The sequence below is a fragment of the Echiichthys vipera genome (assembly GCF_963691815.1).
Source record: "Echiichthys vipera genome assembly, chromosome: 4".
Lineage (NCBI taxonomy): Eukaryota > Metazoa > Chordata > Actinopteri > Perciformes > Trachinidae > Echiichthys > Echiichthys vipera.
Genome location: NC_139829.1, coordinates 30,967,021 through 30,991,712, shown reverse-complemented (window position 1 = coordinate 30,991,712; position 24,692 = coordinate 30,967,021). Strand labels below are relative to the sequence as shown.

Genomic DNA, 24,692 nt, shown 5'->3' with positions numbered 1-24,692 from the left:
ACAACTTTCAAACATGTTCGAACAGTGGCAACAAAAAAACGTAAAAAGTTGTGAAAAGCTAAAAGAAAGCACTTGGTGGAACATCTCAGTTAATTAGTTAATTAACTGGTAACAGCTTAGTAGCATGATTGGCTATAAAAACAACATCCAGAGTGTCAGATATTTTCTTCAGAGCGTTTTTCTTAAGTAAAGATGGAGAGAGTTCACCACTCTTTGAAAGACTGCACAACAAAACAAATACAATGTTATGCAGTGCATAATATCATTAAAAGATCCAGGGAAACTTAAGGAATCTCTGTATGCAACGGACAAGGTCCAGTATTGGATGTTGGTGAACTTCAGGCCCTCAGACGGCACTGAATGAACTATTAACGTAGATTTTCCAGAGAGTCGCTAACAGCATGCCGCGGCTAACACTTGGGGATTAGCTTGGGGCGGCGAGTTGGACGCATTAAAGCATTTTTTTAACCACTAATACTGCTCCAAATAACACCAAACCTCTGCAGTAGCATGTCCTTACACATTAACCGAAGCACCAACAACGTAGTTAGTGAACAGTGTATTAAAAGACTTACCAACTGGCCCCGGTACCAGCTGCTCCATTCAAATCGATTACAAATGCAGTGCAAAAGGAAGGAGCCCATTGATGATTTATTCCAGCAAAACACATAAATGTTGTGGTTCGTGCCAGACACGGTAATCCCTCTGCCTAAGCGTCTCGATCGGCATCAGTGTCCACATTCAAAACAATAAGTCACTGGTTTATTAAAGCGCGGTCATCGTACCGCAATTGCAGCCTATAAAAAGTTTCTGGGTTGTAAGCTTTCATTTTTGTTTCGCAGCCGGGAAAGATCCAAACGCCAGCCATTCTGTCTCTCTTCACTTCCAGCTGCAGGCTAGTCGGCTTTACCTGTGCGTCCTCAAGCAACACATAACCCCGCCCCCCTGACTCCTGAGTCCTGAGATCTGCGTAATGTTTCCGTGCTACAGGGAAAAATGTGTGGGACATTTCACCAAACTGCTACAAACCACAACGTTTACGTGTTTTGCTGCAATAAATCATCAATGGGCTTCTTCCTTTTGGACTGTATTTAGTAATCAACTTGAATGGAGCAGCTGGTACCGGGGCCAGTTGGTAAGTCTTTCAAAACACTCTTTAAATTCACTCCGTGTTCACTAACTACGTTGTTGGTGCTTCGATTAATGTGTCGGGACTCTTATCATGCTGCTGCAGAGGTTTGGTGTTTTTTGGAGCAGTATTAGTGGTTAAAAAAGATGTTTGAATGCTCCCAAATGTAATGTAAACTCAACTTTTCAGCCCTTTTCTGCTTTTGCATTTAAGACAGAAGTGATGGAACTATAAGGTGAGCATGTTCTTTCATTTTGGGACCATGAAGACACTCACTCACTCACACTCACTCACTCACTTGTCATTCTCAATGGCATAGATGTTGCTGGTGTTGAAGCTTCCAGTAGTGAGGAGCTCTGCTGTAGTCTTGCCCTTGAACAGCAGCTGCTCTTTGGTCATTCTCACCAGGATGAGACGCACCAGTTCCCCCATGTACAAGCCGCTGATCATCTTCTCAAACCTGAGGATCAAAATATTGACACATTCTTAAGAGTTTCATTTAACAGACCAGCCAGAATACTGTATCTAGACGTGCACGAACAATCACAAAAGCAGCTAACTGAAAACCTTGCAGGTGCTGCACTCTCATGAAATCAGTGATGCTTCAGAAAATACATCTCCGGACCTTTGTCTGTCAAGTGATGTTCTACTTGATTGGCCTCTGATAGAAGGTAATAAAAGTGATTATAGCATGAATTCATATAACATGTATATTTCATTACACAAGCAAATGGCTCAATCATGACCTAAATTAGTCACTGTTGTAATGGTAAATGCTCTAAACACTAACCAAGGCCAATCTATGGAACTGCACATCTCTAAGCAGGTTTTATTATTCCAGACAACAATCCTATATTACATCGTTACCTTGAGTTAATCATGAGCCCAATTGTTTGGTTGTTTTTTTCTTTTCCTTGCAGGAGCAAGAGAGCATGTAAACATAAAATATAAGCAGATTAAGCCTGTGAATGTTCTCATTCGTCCAGGTCGTCGTTATCCGCAAAGCAATTTCAGTCAAAAACAACTGGACTGGTTGTTTGTCTAGGAAGACGTTTCACCTCTCATCCAAGAGGCTTCATCAGTTCATGAACGCATCTGACCAGGCTGGGACCAGGCTGGGACTGGTCCAACTAGCTGGTGTGAGATCCAGGTATTTAACCTCTCACAAGGCCGATGATGTCACTGACACCTTTTGTGCTCCAAGTGCCCACGCCCGTCGTTAGAGTGACAGTCGTTGGTGGGCAGTTGGTTTCGACTTCGTTAGTGATCTATTGAGTCTGAACGACAGTCGGCTACCCCAGCTGGACCTTTGTTAAAACGGCAGCTGCCTCCAGAAAGAAAACTGGTTGAGAAAGAAAAAGATAACAGGAGAAACAACATAGTCATCCCATATGTGGCTGGGGTATCAGAGAAACTCAGGAGGATCTTCAACAAACACTGCATCCCTGTGTATTTCAAACCCGGTAACACACTCAGACAGAGACTAGTACATCCGAAGGACAGAACACCACACCACCACAAAAGCAACCTGGTTTATGCTGTCCAATGCAACGAGGAATGCAAAGATCTTTACATCGGAGAAACAAAACAACCACTGCATAAACGCATGGCCCAACACAGGAGAGCTAACTCCTCAGGCCTGGACTCCGCTGTCCACTTACACCTCAAGGAGAAAGCCCACTCCTTTGATGACAGCAATGTCCAAATCTTGGACAGAGAGGACAGATGGTTTGAAAGAGGAGTAAAAGAAGCCATCTATGTAAAAGTGGAGAAACCATCGCTAAACAGAGGAGGGGGTCTGAGACACCACTTATCTCCAATTTACAATGCTGCCCTTTCATCCCTTCCCAGGAGATTCAACAATCTAACCTCAAAGGACAACTGTTCACACATGGCCCGGGTGACCCCAACGACTGTCGTTCAGACTCAATAGAGCACTAACGAAGTCGAAACCAACTGCCCACCAACGACTGTCACTCTAACGACGGGCGTGGGCACTTGGAGCACAAAAGGTGTCAGTGACATCATCGGCCTTGTGAGAGGTTAAATACCTGGACCTCCACACCAGTTAGTTGGACCAGTCCCAGCCTGTTCAGATGCGTACATGAACTGATGAAGCCTCTTGGATGAGAGGTGAAACGTCTTCCTGGACAAACAACCAGTCCAGTTGTTTTTGACTGAAATTGCTTTGCGGATATAAGCAGATTAATTAACTTATTTCTTCAGAAAAGGCACAAAATCAAGCTTGAGCGGCATCTTCTTTTTCCTTCTTCATGCCATCAGGACATTTTACCTGGCTTCACGGTACCACTCTACAGTTCTCTGCTGCTGCAACAACGCTGCTGACACTCGCTTGCTGTCCCCTTGCTTCACCCCACTTTTTTGATCCCACCTGCCAAAATGATTTTGCACCTTTTAAAATGATGTGCTCCGAACCCAGACCTGTGGTTGAATAACACGACTCGAGCTGTCAGATGAGCTGAACGCAACTGGAAGAAAGACAAGTTGCAGGTGTTTTTGGATATTTTAAAAAGGAAAGATGGTGCCAAATCAGCCAATGGGAAAAGCAGATGAGACAAAGAATTGTCACAAACCTTGTGTTCTTTTTTTAACACTATTAAAGAGATCCTTAACACCACCCGATCCACTTGTCCTGATGTTTCCTCAGACATCTGTGGAAAATTCCTCCACTTCTTTGATGAAAAAATTTAAAATCACTAGAACTGATAGTCAACCCCTTCTTATGACCCATCTATCACTGCCCTTCTCTCTGCTAATTTTAATCAGTTTGAGACAGTTTCTTTCTCTTTCGAAGGAAATCACTGATCATATGAAACCTTCGGTTTATCCCACATATGTCGCCTTTTAAAGAAATGTTTGAGACCATTGGACCAAACATCAAAATCATTTTAAACAGCAGTCTCACATCTTTTAAGCTTGAATGAGAATAAAACTGAAGTCCTGATTTTTGAACAAGGTGGTGCCTGTGATGCCCCTTATATGGACCTGAGTTACCCCCTTTCGACCAACCCTGACCTTGTTCGAGTGCGGGGCTGGTACTGGTGCTGGCTCAACTTGGGAACCTTCTCAGAACCTGATTCCACAGACTAGAGAGCCCCCAGAGAGAGCCAGATCATTACGTCATTGTATATGTCTGAAGTTTCCTCAGAAATGCTCAGGCCCACTTAAAATACATAATAAAATACACAAATTCTAAAATCACAACATCTTTAAAACATGCAAGAAGTGGTCCCGGTTCTAGACCAGCAAAGAGTTGGTGCCGCTCTGGAACCAGTTTTCCTGGCCCAGAGCCGGTTCTTTGGCTGTCGAAACAGGAAGAACCGGTTCAATATTGAGCACCGGCCCCTCAGGGCACAGTGCTGGCCCCTCTTCACTTCACCCTGTACACCTCGGACTTCTGATACGACTCGGAGCTGTGTCACATACAGAAGTACGCTGATGACACAGCCATCGTGGGATGTATCAGGGGTGACAGAGAGGGGGAGTATCAGAGTCTGGTGGGGGACTTTGCTCTTTGGTGCCACACTAACTACCTACAGCTCAACACCTCCAAGACGCAGGAGCTGGTCATTGATTTTGGGAGGTCCAGACCAAGATTGCGACCAATCCTGCTAAAGGGAGCTGAGGTGGAGGCTGCAGACTTTATTGGCTGGATAATAAACTGGACTGGACACACCGACCTGTTCAGGAAGACACAAAGCAGGTTGTACTTCCTGAGGAGACTGCGGCCCTTCAACGTCTACAGCAAACTGCTGTGGATGTTTTACCAGTCTGTGGTCACCAGTGTCCTCTTCTAAACTGTGGTGTGCTGGCAGGGCAGCAGATCCAAGAAGGACACCTCCAGACTGGATAAACTGATCCCAGAGTGAGGCGTTGTCGAGGATAATGGCCTGAGGGAGTTCTTGAGCCTGTTGGTCCTACATTTGGGCAGGAGCAGCCTTTCACTGAACAGGCTCCTCTGGTTGCTGATGACGGTGTGCAGGGGGTGGCTGGCATTGTCCATAATGTCCAGCAGTTTGTCCAGTGTCCTCCTCTCTGCCACTGTCACCAGCAGGTCCAGTTTCATGCAGTTTCACCACAGAGCCGGCCCGTATAATGCAGCATAATGAACATACTGATATGCACAATGGAAATTAGAAATAAAAGGCATCTCTTATACAAGCGTGGCTGCAGTTGAGTTAGGTGAAGCCACTAATGAGGATGTTTTTATATAGTACCAAGTCAGACACTCACAGCTGCTTGCCAGGATTCAGAGAGCCTGCATCGATTTCCCGGTCAATGTCGGTGCGCAGGTCCTCCAGAGCACCATCGTCTCCAAAAGCGCCCCACTCTGTATTAACACACATTCGCCCCTCGTCCCCATCCAGCACCTCAAGGTTTCTCATCTGCTCCATGTAGCAGGCGTTGGTCCCCGTGCCTTGAGGAAAGGGACATTAACATTACAATTACTGAGTAATTCTCATCCAAAAATTAGACTGAATGACAAAAAAATAAGTTTCTGGTTTTGTTTAGGGTGTGCAAGCTAGAGTTTCCTGTGCTCAATCATGCAAAGACACTTTATCACAGAGATTTGGACTCACCCACAACAATGTTAACTTGCATGTAAGCAAACACACAGCAGCCTTCACCGATCCTTGGTATTTGTTCATTCACAGTTAAATTGGACTCACCCACGATGAGGCCAATTTCGCAGTGCTGATCATCGTAGCCACACGTCATCATGGTTCCCACTGTGTCATTGATTACAGCCACAATGTCAATGTCAAAGTCCTGCAATGAGAATTCTCTTAATTAATACCAGCACAGCAAAGTTTAATGGGTGTGGCAATAGCAATAGTAATAGTATTTCAAGTCATAAGTGCTTACATTCAAGCAGATAAAGAATGAAATGGTCGTGAACCTTACAACACTATGAAAAGGCTTTGTTTGAATTGTAAATAATATAGAGTTTGCCTGAGTATCGTTCCATTGCATTGGTCTCAACACAAGTGAGAAGTCTTTTAGTGCGCAGGACAATAATGTTGCTTCTGTAAAGAGTTGTTTTGAAAGTATTCATTAAAACAGTTGCAGACATTCTTGATGGTTTCCTGGGTCTAACATGGATTCTGTCCAACTTGTTTGGTCATTGTGGATGCACTTTAGGATAACTGAGGTCTCTGGGCTTCCTTTAATAATAATAAAAAAAGATTTCTAGGTCTTTGTAGGTTTGCAATCATGTTTGGAAATGGTAAATAATGTACCATGAAATTAGAATATGTGCACTCACTCCACGCTTTTTGATGGATTTCCTCAGGAGGCTGACCACGTCCTTTCCCTCTACTCCATTTGACTTGAATCCTTTGGTCCAAGACACCAAAACACTCTGCAAATAGGAAAGTAAAGACAGAGAGGAACCAAGATTATCTGCCCATTTCATTCCAGCCTTGTCATGTGTGCAAATTCATATAAAATGGTTAACAATGCACCTAATAAAAAAGAACATACATTATATAAAAAGCAGAAAATACTAGTTGGTGCTATAAGCCTGTGAATGTTCTCATGTGTCCAGGTCGTCGTTCTCCTCAAAGCAATTTCAGTCAAAAGCAACTGGACTTGGTTATTTGTCTAGGAAGACGTTTCACCTCTCATCCAAGAGGCTTCATCAGTTCACGAAGGCGTCTCACCAGGCTGGGACTGGTCCAGGACCAGGACCAGATTGGGACTGGTCCAACTAACTGGTGTGGAGATCCAGGTATTTAACCTCTCACGAGGCCGATGATGTCACTGAAACCCTTTGTGCTCCAAGTGCCAACGGCCATCGTTAGAGTGACAGTCGTTGGTGGGAAGTTGGTTTCGACTTGGTTAGTGCTCTATTGAGTCTGAACGACAGTCGTTGGAGTCACAGGAGGCCATTTGTGAACAGTTGTTCTATGAGGTTAGATTGTTGAATCTCCTTGGTGCTATATTATCCTATATTATAAAATTTGAAAAACATTCCTCAGCTCTATACTCAGTGAGTATTCTCAGCAAATTACGAAGAGAAACTCTGCGCAAATATTCATTTGTATCAGCAGTGTTACCCTCAAGATTCAGCCACCTAATGGCACAACTGTCACAAGGACAACAGTCTGTCCCGCCGGACTTTCATCCCCCCCTGCAGGGAGAGAGAGCGCACCAGGGATCTCTACCACAGCTGAGCCGCGCTATTGTCGCTCTTCCTTTTAAAACCATTCAATAAAGTGCAACCATGAAACCAGTTAACATTATGCAGTTGTACATTTCATTGTCCATCTTGTGTTGTTTGACAAAAGTTTTCTACGGTGGATTTGCTAATCTGGAAAAGTGCAGTGAGCGACCGCAGTGTTTTGTGAGTAAGGAACATTGAAACCTTATATTTCATTGAAAATAGCACAAAGACAACGTATAAAATGTTTAGATAAAATGTTTTTTGAAAATATTTCACCCAATTCAAATTTGATGCCAGCAACATGTTTCAAAAAAGTTGGGACTGAGAAAACAAAAGACTGTGAAAGCAGCCAATATTGGTAGCAGAGTTACAAGTAAGCGACTGCTCTCCAGCAGCTCTCTGCAGCGCACCCAGCCCCAGCGTGAGAAGAGGAGAGAAAGGAAAGAAGCGTAAAGCGACTGTAAATGACAGGAAAACATAGTTTTTATAAATGTAAACACTGCGCTGCAACACGTGTCTTTCGGTTTAAATTTAAAGAATATCCAGATACCGACATTGAAAACCGAATAACTACCCAACACACGAATATTGAAATGGTGGAATTTTCAGGTCCAGCCCTAATGATTTCTGTACATCCATGCATATACTCGAAAAACAAGAAACTGCTTCCAGAAACCATTGATCACAGTTCATCACAACATCCACTAATGACAGTTGAAACTCTACCATGCAAAGAGGAAACCATATATAAACACCCCCCCCCTTCTCTGGGCTTATTTAAGATGAACTATGGCAAAATGGAAAACTGTCCTGCGGTCTGATGAGTCAACATTTGAAATTCCCTTTGAAAATCATGGACGCAGCGTTCTCCAGACTAAAAAAGGAGCAGGACAATCCGTTGTGGTCAGTGCACATTTCATAAGCAAGCATCTGTGATGAATGGGGATGCAACAGTGCACATGACATGGGTAACCTGCATAGGCAAAATTAATGCTGAACCATATTTATTGGCTTTGGAGCAACATATGATGCCAAGGTCGTTTTCAGGGAAGGCCTTGCTTATTTCAGCAACACAATGCCAACGACATTCTGCGTATAGAACAACAACAACCTGGACTCCCTCTGTAGGAGCCTGCAGTCCAGACTTGTCTCCCATTGAAAAGGTTTGGAGCACAATGAAATGTAAAATACAACGAAAAGGAGCTCCTGAACTGTTGAGCAGCTGAAATCAAGAATGGGAAAACATCCCACTTTCAAAATGACAACAATAAGAGCAATAAGAGGTGATGCAACAGTGCGGTAAACATCTGTTTTGCTGGCATCAAATCCTAAATGATTCATTTTCAAAAACAATGAAAGTTTTCCTGTTTCAACATTTGTTTCAATATTTCAACTTCAATTGGGCTTTCAGTGATTTGCAAATCTTTGCATTCTGTTTTTATTTATATTTTACACAGTGTCCCGACTTAGAATTGGGGTTGTATATAATATATATATTTATATAACCTTTATTTAACCAGGTTTGTCCCATTGAGATCCAAGATCTCTTTTGCAAGGGAGACCTGGCCAAGAATGACAGCACATGAAGTTTCAACACAATGTCACAAAACACAAAAAGAAATAAACAATTAGAATACAATAACAATTGAATTTTCAAAAAAATTAGTTAAAAGAATTTACAAGATTCATTAAAACATTTGCACTCAAATAAAACATTTGCACTCCTGAAGCCTGGATGTGATGGAGTTGATCTTGGACTTGAACACATTCAGAGGCACCAGACTTGGGAGTTTAAGCTCTGACTGCAAAATGCTCCGTGTTCTTGGAGCAGAAAATCTAAAAGCATCCTTCCCCATTTCTGTCCTCACCTTAGGAACAGCAACATGATAAAAATTTCAGTGTGCATGTGGAGTCTTGAGAAGTGTATCCACACTTGCGACCGCTTTAGGGCAGTTGTTGCCCTCACTCTGACCTGAGCGAGCTGCAGGGTTTAACGTAGTCTTACCCGGTACGCGTGTCTTCTTGAATAAGTGTGTCAGAGCTCAGTCCTGCTCTCATAACACACAGAGGGCAGAGAACTCTTTGGTATCAAAATTTGGCATCAACTGATTAAGCACGAATCGGTACTCGCTAGTATCGACATAATTCGGGGGGTACCCTTAAAAGTACAGAGTTGGTACCCAACCCTAGTATCAACTAGATCAGCGGTGTCAAACTCTAATTCACAGTGGGCCAAATTTAAAAACTGGGAGAAAGTTGGGGGCCAAACTCAATATTTACTAAAAAAAAAAGAAAAAAGAAAAGACTGCAAATGTGCATGTTTTCTCTTCTCTCCAGATGTGTAACGTTGAACCTTTCCAGTGCAGGTCCTTGTTCTTGTCGTGTTGTTCTTCTGTTTGATTCTTTGGTTACAGCCACGGTGACAAACAGCTCTTTACCTTCAGACACAGATCATCTGCCTCCCACCGCTGTTGAAAGCTCCTGTCCTCCATCTTTCTTTTGGTCGTTTTTGGGGAGGGGTGGATTCAGTGTGTCTGCAGAGACTGGTAGCATGGATGCTCATGTTTGTCAACAGAAAAGTAGACGTGAATGTGCTTTATACTCGCGGGCCAGCTCTCAGAGAACCTTGATATGATCTTAGGGGCCAAATATAATTACATTATGCCTGAGTTTGACACCCCTGAACTAGATCTTATTTGGTTTATTCATAGTACAGTAAGATATTGTATAATTCCTCCTGTAAGGCAGGTTGCCATTTTGGGCACACAAAGCCATTTTCAGTGGCAATACAGTATTGGCATATGTCTTTTTCACTTATATATAGAAATATAACAGTGTGAACGCTTGTTGTCATGAATAAAATGGACGGCAATAATTCCCTGCTTTGATGGAAATAAAATTATGAAACTGGTGATTACTTTCACTGCCTCTGGTCATGTGTGAAGTTTCAAATGTTCTGGCTTAGTGTTGTGATTGAACACAGAAGACTTTTTAATATTCTGTCTTTTGCTGCTAGAAAGAACGTTCTGCTCATCAAGAGTACAAAAAAAAAAAAAATCAAAGCACAACATCGTTATGGACTGCATTCCTAGTGAACACATCACATGTATGCTTCACTCCAAAACAGATGCTTTCTATAGGGTCTGGAGCCCTTATAGCACATTGGGCCCACGCTGTCATCCTCCTTGCTTCGTTGATTTCTCAAATCAGCCTAGCCTGTTTTTCATAACTCAGCGCATACCTCTAGCACCTTCTAGCCTCGTTATGCTTGTCATCTGGCAATTGCCGTGTCTTGCGTCGGTAGATTGATAGAGAGGGCGCGTGTCAGAAAATGTCCCCACCGTCATTGATTATTTCCATAACGTTTTTTCTATTTAATCTTCCCACATCCTGTTTTTTTCTCCTCTTTTCTGTCATGTCTGAGCAGTTCTGTGTGCTTTGTGTTTGAGAAAGTGCATTTATGAGACCACACTGTTATATATAGCAGTGTGGTCTCATAATTAAAAGTTACTGTGTCTGCGTGGGTTTTCTCCGGGTTCTCCGGTTTCCTCCCACAGTCCAAAGACGTGCAGGTGTTCGGTTCATTGATGACTCTAAATCACCCGTAGGTGTGAATGGTTGTCTGTCTCTGTTCGTCTCTATGTGTCCTGTGATAGACTGGCGTCCTGTCCAGGGTGGACCCCGTCATGCCAAGTGTTCCTTGTTATAAAACAGTGCAGGTTTTGTAACCAGTCACCACCTGAAGAAGAGGAGACCACACCACATTCATTTGCATGTGACTTGGCGAGCAAATCTAGCAAGCCCTTTCAAGACAAGAGAGTTCAGGTTCATCGTAAGAGAAGGCCGAGCTGTTATGTGCAAAATGTGGTGTGTCAAATGTCAACTGGCCTGGTGTGTGTTTGTTTGTGTGTGTGTGTGTGTGTGTTTGTGTGTGTGTGTGTGTGTGTGTGTGTAGTGCTCTTTGAGTTTCTTTGTGTTAACTCTAAAATTGCGGTAAGAACATCGGGAAAGGTTTTAGAGGGGTTTACAGATACCAACCTGACACCTGTAGCATTTTGATGTTAGACACACAGGTTTGAGAGGGTGCTGCTTATTTTGTATTTTCTGATTATTGTTGACATTGCGTTATTCTTTTTGGAAGAGGCTGATAGTTATCTCTCGGTTTGGAGAGACCTTTTTAAGTTATATTTATTTCTTTGATTTGAGCAGCATCCAACGTGCCCTTTTTCCCTGTTCTTTTTTTTATTCTGCTAATAAATAAGTTGCTATTTTACCAAAAACATTCTGGTTTATGTTGCTTCCCTTTTCCCCATGAGCCGGGTCGTAACAACGGCAAATCATTTTGAGCTTGAAATGAAGAAACTATTGGCACCAGATCAAACTCCACCTTCAGGAAACACTTTCTCCCACCTCATCCTTCCAGTTATGCAGTTTCAGGTATGCTCCTATTGCCTCCTGGTCCACTGCGCAGTGTTTAGCTAATTTGTATTACACCTTTATACAAATAATGAGGATTATTCATATAATCTCATGTTTTACACCCGATTCCATTAAATAAGAATTACTTTATTTATCCCGCAACGGGGAAATTGAATGTTTTCACTCTTATTATTAATCATGTTACACACACACACACACACACAGGCCTGAAATACACACACATGCACAGACAGGACCTATATACATGCAATTAATGGAGAGATGTTAGAGCGAGGGGGCTGCCAGTGACCGGTGCCCAACAGCACCTCGGCAGTGCCCAGGTGATGAACTGGCACCTCTCCAGCCACTAGTCCACACTCCATACATGGTCCACACCGGGACTTGAACCAGCAACCCTACGGTTCCAAGCCAAGTCACCTATGGACTGAGCTACTGCCGCCCCAAAAGGCATGTGCAATGCTTTACAATTAAACCAACGAGGCTCCTGTTGATGAACAAGTTGATAAAAGAATTTCTAAATCACTCACCTCATCCAACTTGGTCTGCTGACAGGGAAAAGAGAAGGTGAAACCCAGAGGGAGCTTCTTATCCTTTATGCCAAACTTCTCCATGAAATCAGCCAGACACTCAGCTATGTGGTCAAATAACTACAGGAGAGAGAAAAGGGTAGTTTCATTTCAGAGAGTTGCATGTGTGCGCGTGTCGGAAACAACACCGGGCCCTGTTTCAGAAAGCAATTAACTTTGAGGCTAACCTTGAACACTGAATTTGAGTTTTCAAGTAGGCTGAACCTAAACATAAAAAGCCATCCTCAACCGAGTTTCAATACTATGATTCACCATGGCGACGGGTAGAGAAAAGAAGAGCCTCCATTTTAAGGCGCGTAGAGATATTGATGCATGTTCAGATTGTGCACGAGTGACGAAAAGTGACAATAAGTTTACACAATTCAGTTTGATTTAGTGTTGTCCAATGATTGAATGATCACCTTAACGGGACATTTCATAATCTAACGTCCTTCTCCTTCTGGAAACTGTCTCCTGATGATGGACCTAGTGAAGGTAAGGGCTTTCTGTGCAGACAACCTGCATCTTAGCTGTGTTATAATACTGCCTGGTTATATGGACACAATATCTACAGATAATGAGAGAAACATTTCAAAGGTAGACATGGGTAATGATGATGTCATACTTAAAAAATATACAGACAATAACCCAGATTCAGTTTTAAACTGGTCTTAAATGTACTGTTTTATTTATACGATACCCTTTTTTAATGTTACTATGCATCTATTTAGTTGTATTTGCAAGTTCAGATAAGTCAACATTTTATATAAAACATGAGGTTTGTTACAAAACCTCGGTTTAAAAGCTGCTGGACACTCAGCATCAGTGTTTGTTAGATGCACTTGGTCTAGAAAATGTGATAACGTAAAAATAATAAATGAGTTCTTCTTAAGTCACAAGGTGGCGGTTCTCTGGTCAACAAAATACGCAGGTTAGTAAAGTCTGGCCAAATCACATCTCTTATCCAATCTTTCATCTCTCCTTGTTTATTTGTTTTTATTTGTAAAAACCCAACGCTGAAAATGCAGGTAACGTGAGCAGGCTTCTCATTTAGAGCCATCACTGACCATAGGAGCCGATTAATGTTCAAATTGTAACAGCTACACTGAAACTTTTGTCTGTTGTCTGTTAGGGCGCACTCACACTGTCCATCCGCACCGGGCTGAAACAGGTTTTTCGGGTCAAGCCTAGTGCGTTTGACCAGTGTGAGTGTAACCGCTCCGCGCATAACTGCGACCAGCTGGCCGTCCACGGCCCGTCTGAGAGAGGTGTGCTTTTGTAAAGCATGTTTGCACATGTACGAGCACGAGCGTGCGCACGTGTACGAGCACGAGGCCTACGACGGTTCTGACGTAATTTATGTGCGCCTGTTCGGACATAGAAAATAGAAGGACGGACCATGCACGGACATTTTACAACAACAACGGCGGCGAAAGGTTCACGTTGGATTCACTTTGAAAGGTTTGTAAACAAAGCCACGCATCGCGATGACGTAAATCAATCCATGTGACGTGTTATGGCGTGATGACGGATGGACAGCAAGAAGCATTCGCCGAGGCCCAGGTAGTGTGAGTACAAACGGGCCTGGGGCGCGGGGGGAGAGGGAGGGGGGACAAGTACCCTAAAGCACGGGGCACGGTGCGGAAGGACAGTGTGAGTGCGCCCTTAATGTGTTCTCTTCAAGCTGCTACTCTTCCAAAGATTGTTTGTGAGTGAAAAGACACATCAGTCTTGAACATCACTCTGCGACTGCAAGTGATCTCTTTTTTTTTTTTACTGTAGTTGAAACCCACTCTCTGGCGAAACTATCTAGCCAATCGCAGCAGTATTTTTATTTGATCTCTGACAAGGGCATTGCATTGTGTTTGGTTGTGTACAGTACATATTAACTGTATGTAATGTGCAACGCCTCTTACCTCAGACCCGCTGCCTCTCATGAGGTGTTCAGGAATGGCATAAATCTGATTTTCCATCTCTACCTCTTGCTTGCCATTGGCCATAACTTTGACCAGGAGCACTCGGAAGTTGGATCCGCCAAGATCGAGTGCCAGGAATTCACCTTGCTCTACGAACAAAAAACAAAACAGCGAAAATATTAGGGCTGTCAAATGGCTTTTTCAAAAAATGTATCTACGTTTTTACATGTTGTGTTTTAATCTAAATGAATCACATATTTCAATATTTGGCGTGAGAGGCATTTAAAAATAATCAAATTGATGAATGAGTGAGTGAACGAATAGACGTTAATGCTGGACTGAATATTGGACTCCATTTCAGCTCCACCTCCTGGAGTGAGTGTGAGTGAGTGTGAGTGTGTGTGTGTGTGTGTGTGTGAGAGTGTGTGAGAGTGTGTGAGAGTGTGTGAGAGTGTGTGAGTGTGTGTGAGAGTGTGTGTGCGAGTGTGTGCGAGTTTGTGCGAGTGTGAGTGAGTGAGTGTGAGTGTGTGTGTGTGTGTGTGTGTGAGAGTGTGTGAGAGTGTGTGAGAGTGTGTGTGCGAGTGTGTGCGAGAGTGTGTGAGTGTGTGTGAGTGTGTGTGTGTGTGTGTGAGAGTGTGTGAGAGTGTGTGAGAGTGTGTGAGAGAGTGTGAGAGAGTGTGTGAGAGTGCTTGAGTGTGTGAGAGTGCGTGAGAGTGCGTGAGAGTGTGTGAGAGTGTGTGAGAGTGTGTGAGAGTGTGTGAGAGTGTGTGTGCGAGTGTGTGCGAGTGTGTGCGAGTTTGTGCGAGTTTGTGCGAGTGTGTGCGAGTGTGTGCGAGAGTGTGTGAGTGTGTGTGTGTGTGAGAGTGTGCGAGAGTGTGCGAGAGTGTGCGAGAGTGTGTGCGAGAGTGTGCGAGAGTGTGTGCGAGAGTGTGCGAGAGTGTGTGCGAGAGTGTGTGCGAGTGTGTGAGAGTGTGTGAGAGTGTGTGAGAGCGTGTGAGAGTGCTTGAGTGTGTGAGAGTGTGTGAGAGTGTGTGAGAGTGTGTGAGAGTGTGTGAGAGTGTGTGAGAGAGTGTGAGAGAGTGTGAGAGAGTGTGAGAGAGTGTGAGAGAGTGTGTGAGAGTGTGTGAGAGTGCTTGAGTGTGTGAGAGTGTGAGAGAGTGTGAGTGTGTGAGAGTGTGTGAGAGTGCTTGAGTGTGTGAGAGTGCGTGAGAGTGCGTGAGAGTGCGTGAGAGTGCGTGAGAGTGTATGAGAGTGTGTGAGAGTGTGTGAGAGTGTGTGAGAGTGTGTGAGAGTGTGTGTGCGAGTGTGTGCGAGTGTGTGAGAGTGTGTGTGCGAGTGTGTGCGAGTTTGTGCGAGTTTGTGCGAGTGTGTGCGAGAGTGTGTGAGTGTGTGTGAGTGTGTGTGTGAGTGTGCGAGAGTGTGCGAGAGTGTGTGCGAGAGTGTGCGAGAGTGTGTGCGAGAGTGTGTGCGAGTGTGTGCGAGAGTGTGCGAGAGTGTGTGCGAGAGTGTGTGCGAGAGTGTGCGAGTGTGTGAGAGTGTGTGATTGCGTGTGAGTGCGTGTGAGTGTGTGTGCGAGTGTGTGAGAGTGTGTGGAGTGTGTGAGAGTGTGTGAGAGCAGACGGCTGTAGTTGATGATCAGAGCAGGGAAGAAATCAGCAGTAGAACAGAATAGAAATACTTTATTGATCCCAAGCTTGGAAACTGCAGCGTAACAGCAGCATTACACACAGACACATTAAAACAGTAATATAAAGATACAATATAAAAGATACCTAAAAAATAAAATGTATAAATAAACGGTCTAATTGTAGCGCAAATGTAAACATATAACACTATAAAGTGCAGTGGACTGATGAGAAAAACGTAAGGTGCTTCCGATTGTATTGTTCTGAAAAGTTTAAATGTTATTGTACAGTGTGATCTCATGTGGCAGGAGAGATTTCCTGTATCTGTCCCTTCGACCGCGGAGCTGGAGCAGCCTGTGTGAGAAGCTGCTCCAGCTGTTTGACCGCTGTGTGATGGAGAGGGTGCTGATCGTTGTCTATGATGGATCACAGATTGCTCAAAGTTGGTAGTAAATGTGGAGTGTAGCGTTTCATATTTTCTTTCGCTGGTTTGTTCCTGTAAACGCAGCGGCTGCACACATACAATGCAGTAATCTGTAACCAGATAACCAGTATTTACCACAGGGAATATTAATGACCTGATTTCTTTGTGCTCATGTCAACACCATATACCAAATATGATCAGAACCGAGATATGCCTCATAAACAGGATATTATGAAGGGGTAGGGCAGTTGCCTGGCAATCGAAGTCCATGCATCTGGAGAAGTATAATTATTGAAGTATTTTATGCATTCATTTTCTATATTTTCACATCATGACGCATATCCGCCTCGAAAGGATATTCTTCGCACGGTCCTCATAATTGGAATGCACCTACGGCTTAAACTCAGTCACATCACCTTACACGTATGTAGTCTGTGTGAGAAGTAAATCACCAGAAAGAATCATTATTTCGCAGCCCTGACCTGTCTCACCTCCCTGCTCTGTGTGGGTTTCAATTCAATTCAATTCAAAAAACGCAATTCAGGGCACACAGAGCAGCAAATAACGACAGTGCAACTATACAAAGACATTTTAACCTAACAACAAGAATAAAGTGTAAAAGAAGAATAAGTGTCAGGATGTTAGTGTGTTAGTACAGGTTAGAATCCAGTCACAGAGTTAGATACGGAGAACAGCAGAGAGGAAAGTGTCTAGATGTTAGTACAAGTTAAACACACACAAGTCACAGTTAGATACGGAGAACATCGTCGGCGTGAGATGTAGAAAGACATGCGTGTATCAGATGTAAGCAGACATGTGAACGGGTGTTTATGATGTAAACAATGTAAACATGCAGTAGACTGTTGAAACAGGTATGAACAGAACTGTAGTGCAGAAAAGATATAAGTGGACAGTGATCGGATTCGGATGTGGTCAGACATGATACATGTGTGTAATGAGCAGACGTAAACAGAACTATAGTGCAGTAATAGAGTATAAATATAATATATAACTATAAGCTAGATAAAGTGATAGTGGTGTATATGCTAGCTCTGTGTAACAGATGAATACTGAAGAATAAAGTGACCATAGTGCTGTGATGGATACAATATAAGACCTGATAGAATAAAGTGGAGCAGTGCATTAATACCATAAATTAAAAATAACTAACAGAATGAAGTTGTCGAGCACCAATCACTTCTGGCAATTTAACCTTTTCATGGAAAACATGAACAGAACACATAAAAAACTCAAAGACACACAGTAAAACAAACTCTGTCTGTCAATCGATGGTGCTAGACAGTTTGGGGGGCAGGGTGTCCTGTAGCTGATGATGTCCTGCAGGCCTGTCAACACTGACGCAAGGGATGTTTGCTGAAAACCAGTTTTCAGCTTTTTCAGTGTAGCTTCTCTTGCTACTCTAATCTCCTTTGTCAGTGTCTGTGTGTTTCTGGCGTGGTTGAACAGGACACCGCCTCTGCTTCTGTTGGCCTCATCCTTAGCCTGACAAGCTTCCCGCTGTAAGCCAGGGTTTGTCGTCGATGCTGGCACACACGTCAGTTAGCACGCACATGTCATCACAAAAGCTGATGTAGGCTGCAGCGTCAGTGACTTCACCCGGGTCTGAAGCTGCAGCCTCAAGAATGCTCCGATCAGTGAAGTCAAAGTCGGACTGCAGTTGGTCTTTCTCCTCACAGTCCTGACCACAGGTGTAGCCGATTTTATTTTCTGCAATTAATCATTATTCCTATATTTATTTAGTTAAGTTTCACTACTTTATATTGCTGCGTTTAAAAGTAAATGGCTTCCATTTGCTGTATTCATTGATGTTTTACAAAGGGTTTAACCTGAGCCAGGCCTTACCACGATGATAATCATATCACAGTCATGCAGGCGTACTAAGATACTTTCTCACACACCTGTATCGGTATCTTTAATCGGTATCGGCCGATACCCACAGCACATGTATCGGAATCGTAATGGGGAGGAAAAAATGGTATGGGAACATCTCTAGTTTGCAGAAGCAGCAGTTGATCCATTTTGTTGGCCAGAGAGGGGACACTACTGCTGGAGTTTGCATGTTCTCCCCGTGTCTGCGTGGGTTTTCTCCGGGTTCTCCGGTTTCCTCCCACAGTCCAAAGACGTGCAGGTGTTTGGTTCATTGATGACTCTAAAATTGCCCGTAGGTGTGAATAGTTGTCTGTCTCTGTCGTCTCTATCTGCCCTGCAATAGACTGGCGTCCTATCCAGGGTGTACCCCACCTCACGCCCGATGTCAGCTGGGATAAGCTCAGGCTCTAGCCCCCCCCAACCGACTGATTGTGTTCCGAACAAAGGTGAGCCAGCCAAACGCATTTCTTGGAGCCCGACATGATGGATTTTTGTGTGTTATGTGTTCTGTTATCGCAGTTGCTTTGCAAGATAAAGGGACTAGGACAGACCTGAGTCTCTGTCAATGAAAACAACCGGATTAAGCTTAAAGATTAAGCTAATACAGTGAATGGTTCTAACATATTTCCTATATTGAAAAGGGGATTTACCTGTTCCATCAGGAGTGGAGCGCACGAATGTGGGAAGCATCTTGACAGCAGCCGTGGGATTGGTGTCTCTGCACAGGCCTTTGTCCATCTCTCGTCGAAATCTCACTGACAAGTCCATCAAGGTCTTATCTGACAGCTGAAAATGATGAAGGTATTTGTCCACCTAAGCCATTGTAGAGAGGAAAAGCTGTTACAAAGACGCAAACAAGTCATGTATAGCAGTGAATCAAAAGATGACAGATGTGTCTCAAGTCATTTGGTCCAAGTATCAAGTCACTTTTTCTTAGACAAGGTAACTCAAGTCCCTAACCGGCACTATCCGGTCTTAATAAATAGAAAAGACGAGGTATTAGTTTCTGGATGAGACCATGAGAACCATCCGATCCCTATCTGATGTTAAGACATTCAAAAAAAGGCCCAGACCACTACTGACGCAAGCACCCAAGTAAGCTTTGGGTGAGGAGTGAGATTAAAAAAAAGAAAAAACACACACAATACGGGCCTCGCATTTGCCAAAGTAACAGGGGCCTATGCAATGTTTTATTCCAGGTGACACTTCTTTACTGTTGTGCAAACACGGGGCAGCCTGTCAAAGAAGTGTTCTTACCTAGCCACGCAGTAAGCTGCTGTTCATGGTTGCGTATGAAATGACTGAACGTTCTGCTTTCAGAAACTGCACTGAATAATAGATTAAATGAAAATTATATATTATGTTATTGCTTTATTAAGGATCCCCATTAGTCATCACCTCAGTGAGGTCTATTATTCTACCTGCATCCAACACACAACATATAAACTAATTTATATTGTTATTGTTATATCCGAACAATGAACACATATTAGCACCCTACAACACAAAAGGCACAGAGACATACTCATCATGTTATGAAACAAAACAAACGATAACAATAGCAGAAGCAAACCAGTTTCAGCCTAATCTCCTTACTGAGAGCTGCCTCTTTTGGTTTCTTTTTGAAGTTTCAATATTTCCCATTAGGATTAAATGTTGGGTGAGGCTGTTCCCATATGTTACAGCTCTACGCATATATGCAGTGCAGCATAAGGAGACTAAGGTGTTTGCAAAATCTTTTTTTTTCCCCATTAGCACCTTTTGTGTCCAGAGGAAACGCCACATACCTAACAGCTACAAATTATGAGTTCTGTGCAGTTATTTCCAACGGATAGTAATTAGTTGCCTTACCTCAAACAGACATTTGATGGACTATTTTTGTGCACACATATGATGGAATGAGAGCAGGTCACATATATACGTTATATTTTCGGTGTCCTAACCTGGCGTCAGTCAAACCCAAACTCAGATGAGGAATATGTATCGGAACGGTAAGTGTAGTTAGCATCTTTTGGGAGCGTACCTATGTTCCCCGGGCCCTATGTTCCCCGGGCCCTATGTTCCCCGGGCCCTATGTTCCCCGGGTCCTATGTTCCCCGGGTCCTATGTTCCCCGGGTCCCATGTTCCCCGGGTCCCATGTTCCCCGGGTCCATTGTTCCCCGGGTCCGATGTTCCCCGGGTCCAATGTTCCCCGGGTCCTATGTTCACCAGGGTCCTATGTTCCCCGGGTTCATTGTTCCCCGGGTCCAATGTTCCCCGGGTCCCTATGTTCCCTGGATCCAATGTTCCCCTGGTCCAATGTTCCCCTGGTCCAATGTTCCCCGGGTCCTATGTTCCCCGGGTCCCATGTTCCCCGGGTCCCATGTTCCCCGGGTCCGATGTTCCCCGGGTCCTATGTTCCCTGGGTCCGATGTTCCCCGGGTCCATTGTTCCCCGGGTCCGATGTTCCCCGGGTCCAATGTTCCCCGGGTCCAATGTTCCCCGGGTCCTATGTTCACCAGGGTCCTATGTTCCCCGGGTTCATTGTTCCCCGGGTCCTATGTTCCCCAGGTCCTATGTTCCCCGGGTTCATTGTTCCCCGGGTTCATTGTTCCCCAGGTTCATTGTTCCCCGGGTCCAATTTTCCCCGGGTCCAATGTTCCCCGGGTCCAATGTTCCTCGGGTCCCTATGTTCCCCGGGTCCAATGTTCCCCTGGTCCAATGTTCCCCGGGTCCTATGTTCACCAGGGTCCAATGTTCACCAGGGTCCAATGTTCCCCGGGTTCAATGTTCCCCTGGTCCTATGTTCCCCTTGTCCTATATTCCCCTTGTCCTATATTCCCCGGGTCCTATGTTCCCCGGGTCCTATGTTCCCCGGGTCCTATGTTCCCCGGGTCCTATGTTCCCCGGGTCCTATGTTCCCCGGGTCCTATGTTCCCCTTGTCCAATGTTCCCCTGGTCCAATGTTCCCCTGGTCCAATGTTCCCCGGGTCCTATGTTCCCCTGGTCCTATGTTCCCCTGGTCCTATGTTCCCCGGGTCCTATGTTCCCCGGGTCCTATGTTCCCCGGGTCCTATGTTCCCCGGGTCCTATGTTCCCCTGGTCCTATGTTCCCCTGGTCCTATGTTCCCCGGGTCCTATGTTCCCCGGGTCCTATGTTCCCCTGGTCCTATGTTCCCCGGGTCCTATGTTCCCCGGGTCCGATGTTCCCCGGGTCCATTGTTCCCCGGGTCCATTGTTCCCCGGGTCCGATGTTCCCCGGGTCCAATGTTCCCCGGGTCCTATGTTCACCAGGGTCCTATGTTCCCCGGGTTCATTGTTCCCCGGGTCCAATGTTCCCCAGGTCCTATGTTCCCCGGGTTCTGTGTTCCCCGGGTCCAATGTTCCCCAGGTCCAATGTTCCCCGGGTTCATTGTTCCCCGGGTTCATTGTTCCCCAGGTTCATTGTTCCCCGGGTCCGATGTTCCCCTTGTCCTATGTTCCCCGGGTCCTATGTTCCCCGGGTCCTATGTTCCCCTGGTCCTATGTTCCCCGGGTCCTATGTTCCCCGGGTCCTATGTTCCCCGGGTCCTATGTTCCCCGGGTCCTAAGTTCCCCTTGTCCAATGTTCCCCTGGTCCTATGTTCCCCGGGTCCTATGTTCCCCAGGGTCCTATGTTCCCCAGGGTCCTATGTTCCCCGGGTCCTATGTTCCCCGGGTCTTATGTTCCCCGGGTCCTATGTTCCCCGGGTCCTATGTTCCCCTGGTCCTATGTTCCCCATGTCCAATGTTCCCCTGGTCCTATGTTCCTCGGGTCCTATGTTCCCCGGGTCTTATGTTCCCCGGGTCCTATGTTCCCCGGGTCCTATGTTCCCCGGGTCCTATGTTCCCCTGGTCCTATGTTCCCCGGGTCCTATGTTCCCCGGGTCCTATGTTCCCCGGGTCTTATGCTCCCCGCTTGTCACAGAAAGGGTCCCATGTTTCCCGGTCTGTTATTTTTTCCACAATCAGTGCCGAATTCTGCCTATGTAGACCCTAACACTCCACTCTAACCCTGACCATAACCCTGTTATAACTGTTTGAGGTGTCTATGTCAAAAGATAAGTAAGCATAATAGATTTAAGTTTTCAAAAAATCAAACAAAACCCACATTATTCAAAAACAAGCCCTGTGATACATGAGGAACATTAGTCGAGACAGATGTGCGTCCTCCACAGAGCCGGTCTGACGTTCCTGTCTGTTATAGTGAAGGTTTTCAACGCCACCGTACTCTACGGGGGAATTGTTGGGTCTATGTAAATCATAAATAAGTCATAGAGTGTGGTCTTTACCTACTCTGTAAAGTGTCCTCAGATCACTGTTGTTATGATTTGGCACTATAAATAAAATTGAATTGAATAGTCTTTATGTTGCACAAGTGGTTTGACCTAACTCAATGAAATGGTTTAAATGCATAAGAGTTTTTATTCTGAATATCAAATGAAAGTTAAATATCAAACGGACTTAATTCTGGTCATGTTTTGGAGGTTTTTACGCACCTGAACCAAAAGTCTGCTCACCTTAATGTAGGTTAGTACAGCCAAGTCTGTCACATCTAGTTAATTGTTTGATTTCTTTTGTGTTAGCTTTACTTTTATTTGATTTATGTATATATGCTTATTGTTACTCTGATCCTTCCCTATCTTTGTATTAAAACTGTTGCACAATAACTGCCCTCGGGATAAATAAAGCTTCTTGAATCTTGAATAAATAACTGTGTCAGGTCACACAGTGCTGTGCCTTTCCTTATGGGACTTTCTGCATTGCACATCTAGTCTGCACACACATGTAAAGTTAATTACGGTAGAATATTTAGATAGACAGACATTAAAAGTTACTGTACATGCACATTGATTTATGTATATATGCTTATTGTTACTCTGATCCTTCCCTATCTTTGTATTGAAACTGTTGCACAATAACTGCCCTCGGGATAAATAAAGCTTCTTGAATCTTGAATAAATAACTGTGTCAGGTCACACAGTGCTGTACCTTTCCTTATGGGACTTTCTGTATTGCACATCTAGTCTGCACACACATGTAAAGTTAATTACGGTGGGTTATTTAGATAGACTGAGACATTAAAAGTTACTGTACATGCACATTGATTTATGTATTTATGCTTATTGTTACTCTGATCCTTCCCTATCTTTGTATTGAAACAGTTGCACAATAACTGCCCTCGGGATAAATAAAGCTTCTTGAATCTTGAATAAATAACTGTGTCAGGTCACACAGTGCTGTACCTTTCCTTATGGGACTTTCTGTATTGCACATCTAGTCTGCACACACATGTAAAGTTAATTACGGTGGGTTATTTAGATAGACTGAGACATTAAAAGTTACTGTACATGCACATTGATTTATGTATTTATGCTTATTGTTACTCTGATCCTTCCCTATCTTTGTATTGAAACAGTTGCACAATAACTGCCCTCGGGATAAATAAAGCTTCTTGAATCTTGAATAAATAACTGTGTCAGGTCACACAGTGCTGTACCTTTCCTTATGGGACTTTCTGCATTGCACATCTAGTCTGCACACACATGTAAAGTTAATTACGGTAGGATATTTAGATAGACTGAGACATTAAAAGTTACTGTACATGCACATTGATTTATGTATTTATGCTTATTGTTACTCTGATCCTTCCCTATCTTTGTATTGAAACTGTTGCACAATAACTGCCCTCGGGATAAATAAAGCTTCTTGAACCTTGAATCAAATAACTGTGTCAGGTCACACAGTGCTGTACCTTTCCTTATGGGACTTTCTGTATTGCACATCTTGTGTTAGCTCACATGTAAAGTTAATTACGGTAGGATATTTAAACATTAACATTAAAAAGTCACTGTACATGCTAGGGGTCCGGCTACCTGCTGCATCCGTTTTCACTTTCACATTCAACAAACTCAAATATCTCGTCACATTGGACCAAAAAGTCCCCAAAACAAACCCAGCGGAGTGTATTTCACACCTGTAACGTTACTTACTTCATGCGCCCGGTCATCGTGCAGTTCGGTACCGTAGTTAGCCATCAGACTCGGGGCTAACATCTTCCAGGGAGTTGTGTTTGGCGACTTTTTTAAGTCCCGCTCGTCCTCAACAAGTAAAAAAACTTCTTTAAATAATAAAAACAAACACAATACTACTTTCACCCGCCGCTCGGTTTCTTGTTTGAACCTCGGGAACCCTAAACTGTGGTTAAAAACGCAGTTCGAGTCGTAACAGGAAACTTTCAGCTTCCGGGAGTTACTACTAGTTTGCTTACGTCATGCTTACGTCATGCTGAAGCGACGGCGCTGATTGGCTGCAGGGAAGGCGCGGCGTCATCTCCTTGTTTCCTGTTAAAAAATGTTCATGGAGGTGCAGAGGGGTGGACTCACCCTCCTGTTCTCCTGACCTCATTTAATGTTTAACATCTCTAAATCACGACATCTTTTTTTGTTTTTTTTGCTTTATATTTATGACTTTTCCTAATTTTATGGGGACAACTCATAAAAAAACTAAAATTGTC

The 24,692-nt window shown here is 44.0% G+C and overlaps 1 protein-coding gene across 1 annotated transcript in view; it reads right to left on the bottom strand.

The window, feature by feature from the left end:
* hk2 (hexokinase 2) overlaps nt 1-24,409 on the bottom strand; it is a 41,765-nt gene extending 17,356 nt beyond the window's left edge. Inside the window, exons 1-8 of the mRNA XM_083912454.1 lie at nt 24,169-24,409; nt 18,828-18,990; nt 14,239-14,387; nt 12,284-12,403; nt 6,417-6,512; nt 5,821-5,920; nt 5,384-5,567; nt 1,428-1,589 (exon numbers count right to left, since the gene is read on the bottom strand). Of these exons, the coding sequence (XP_083768580.1) occupies nt 1,428-1,589; nt 5,384-5,567; nt 5,821-5,920; nt 6,417-6,512; nt 12,284-12,403; nt 14,239-14,387; nt 18,828-18,990; nt 24,169-24,231 (1,037 nt within the window). The 5' untranslated portion in view covers nt 24,232-24,409. The remainder of the gene's footprint in view (nt 1-1,427; nt 1,590-5,383; nt 5,568-5,820; nt 5,921-6,416; nt 6,513-12,283; nt 12,404-14,238; nt 14,388-18,827; nt 18,991-24,168) is intronic.
* Nucleotides 24,410-24,692: the final 283 nt, after the last annotated feature.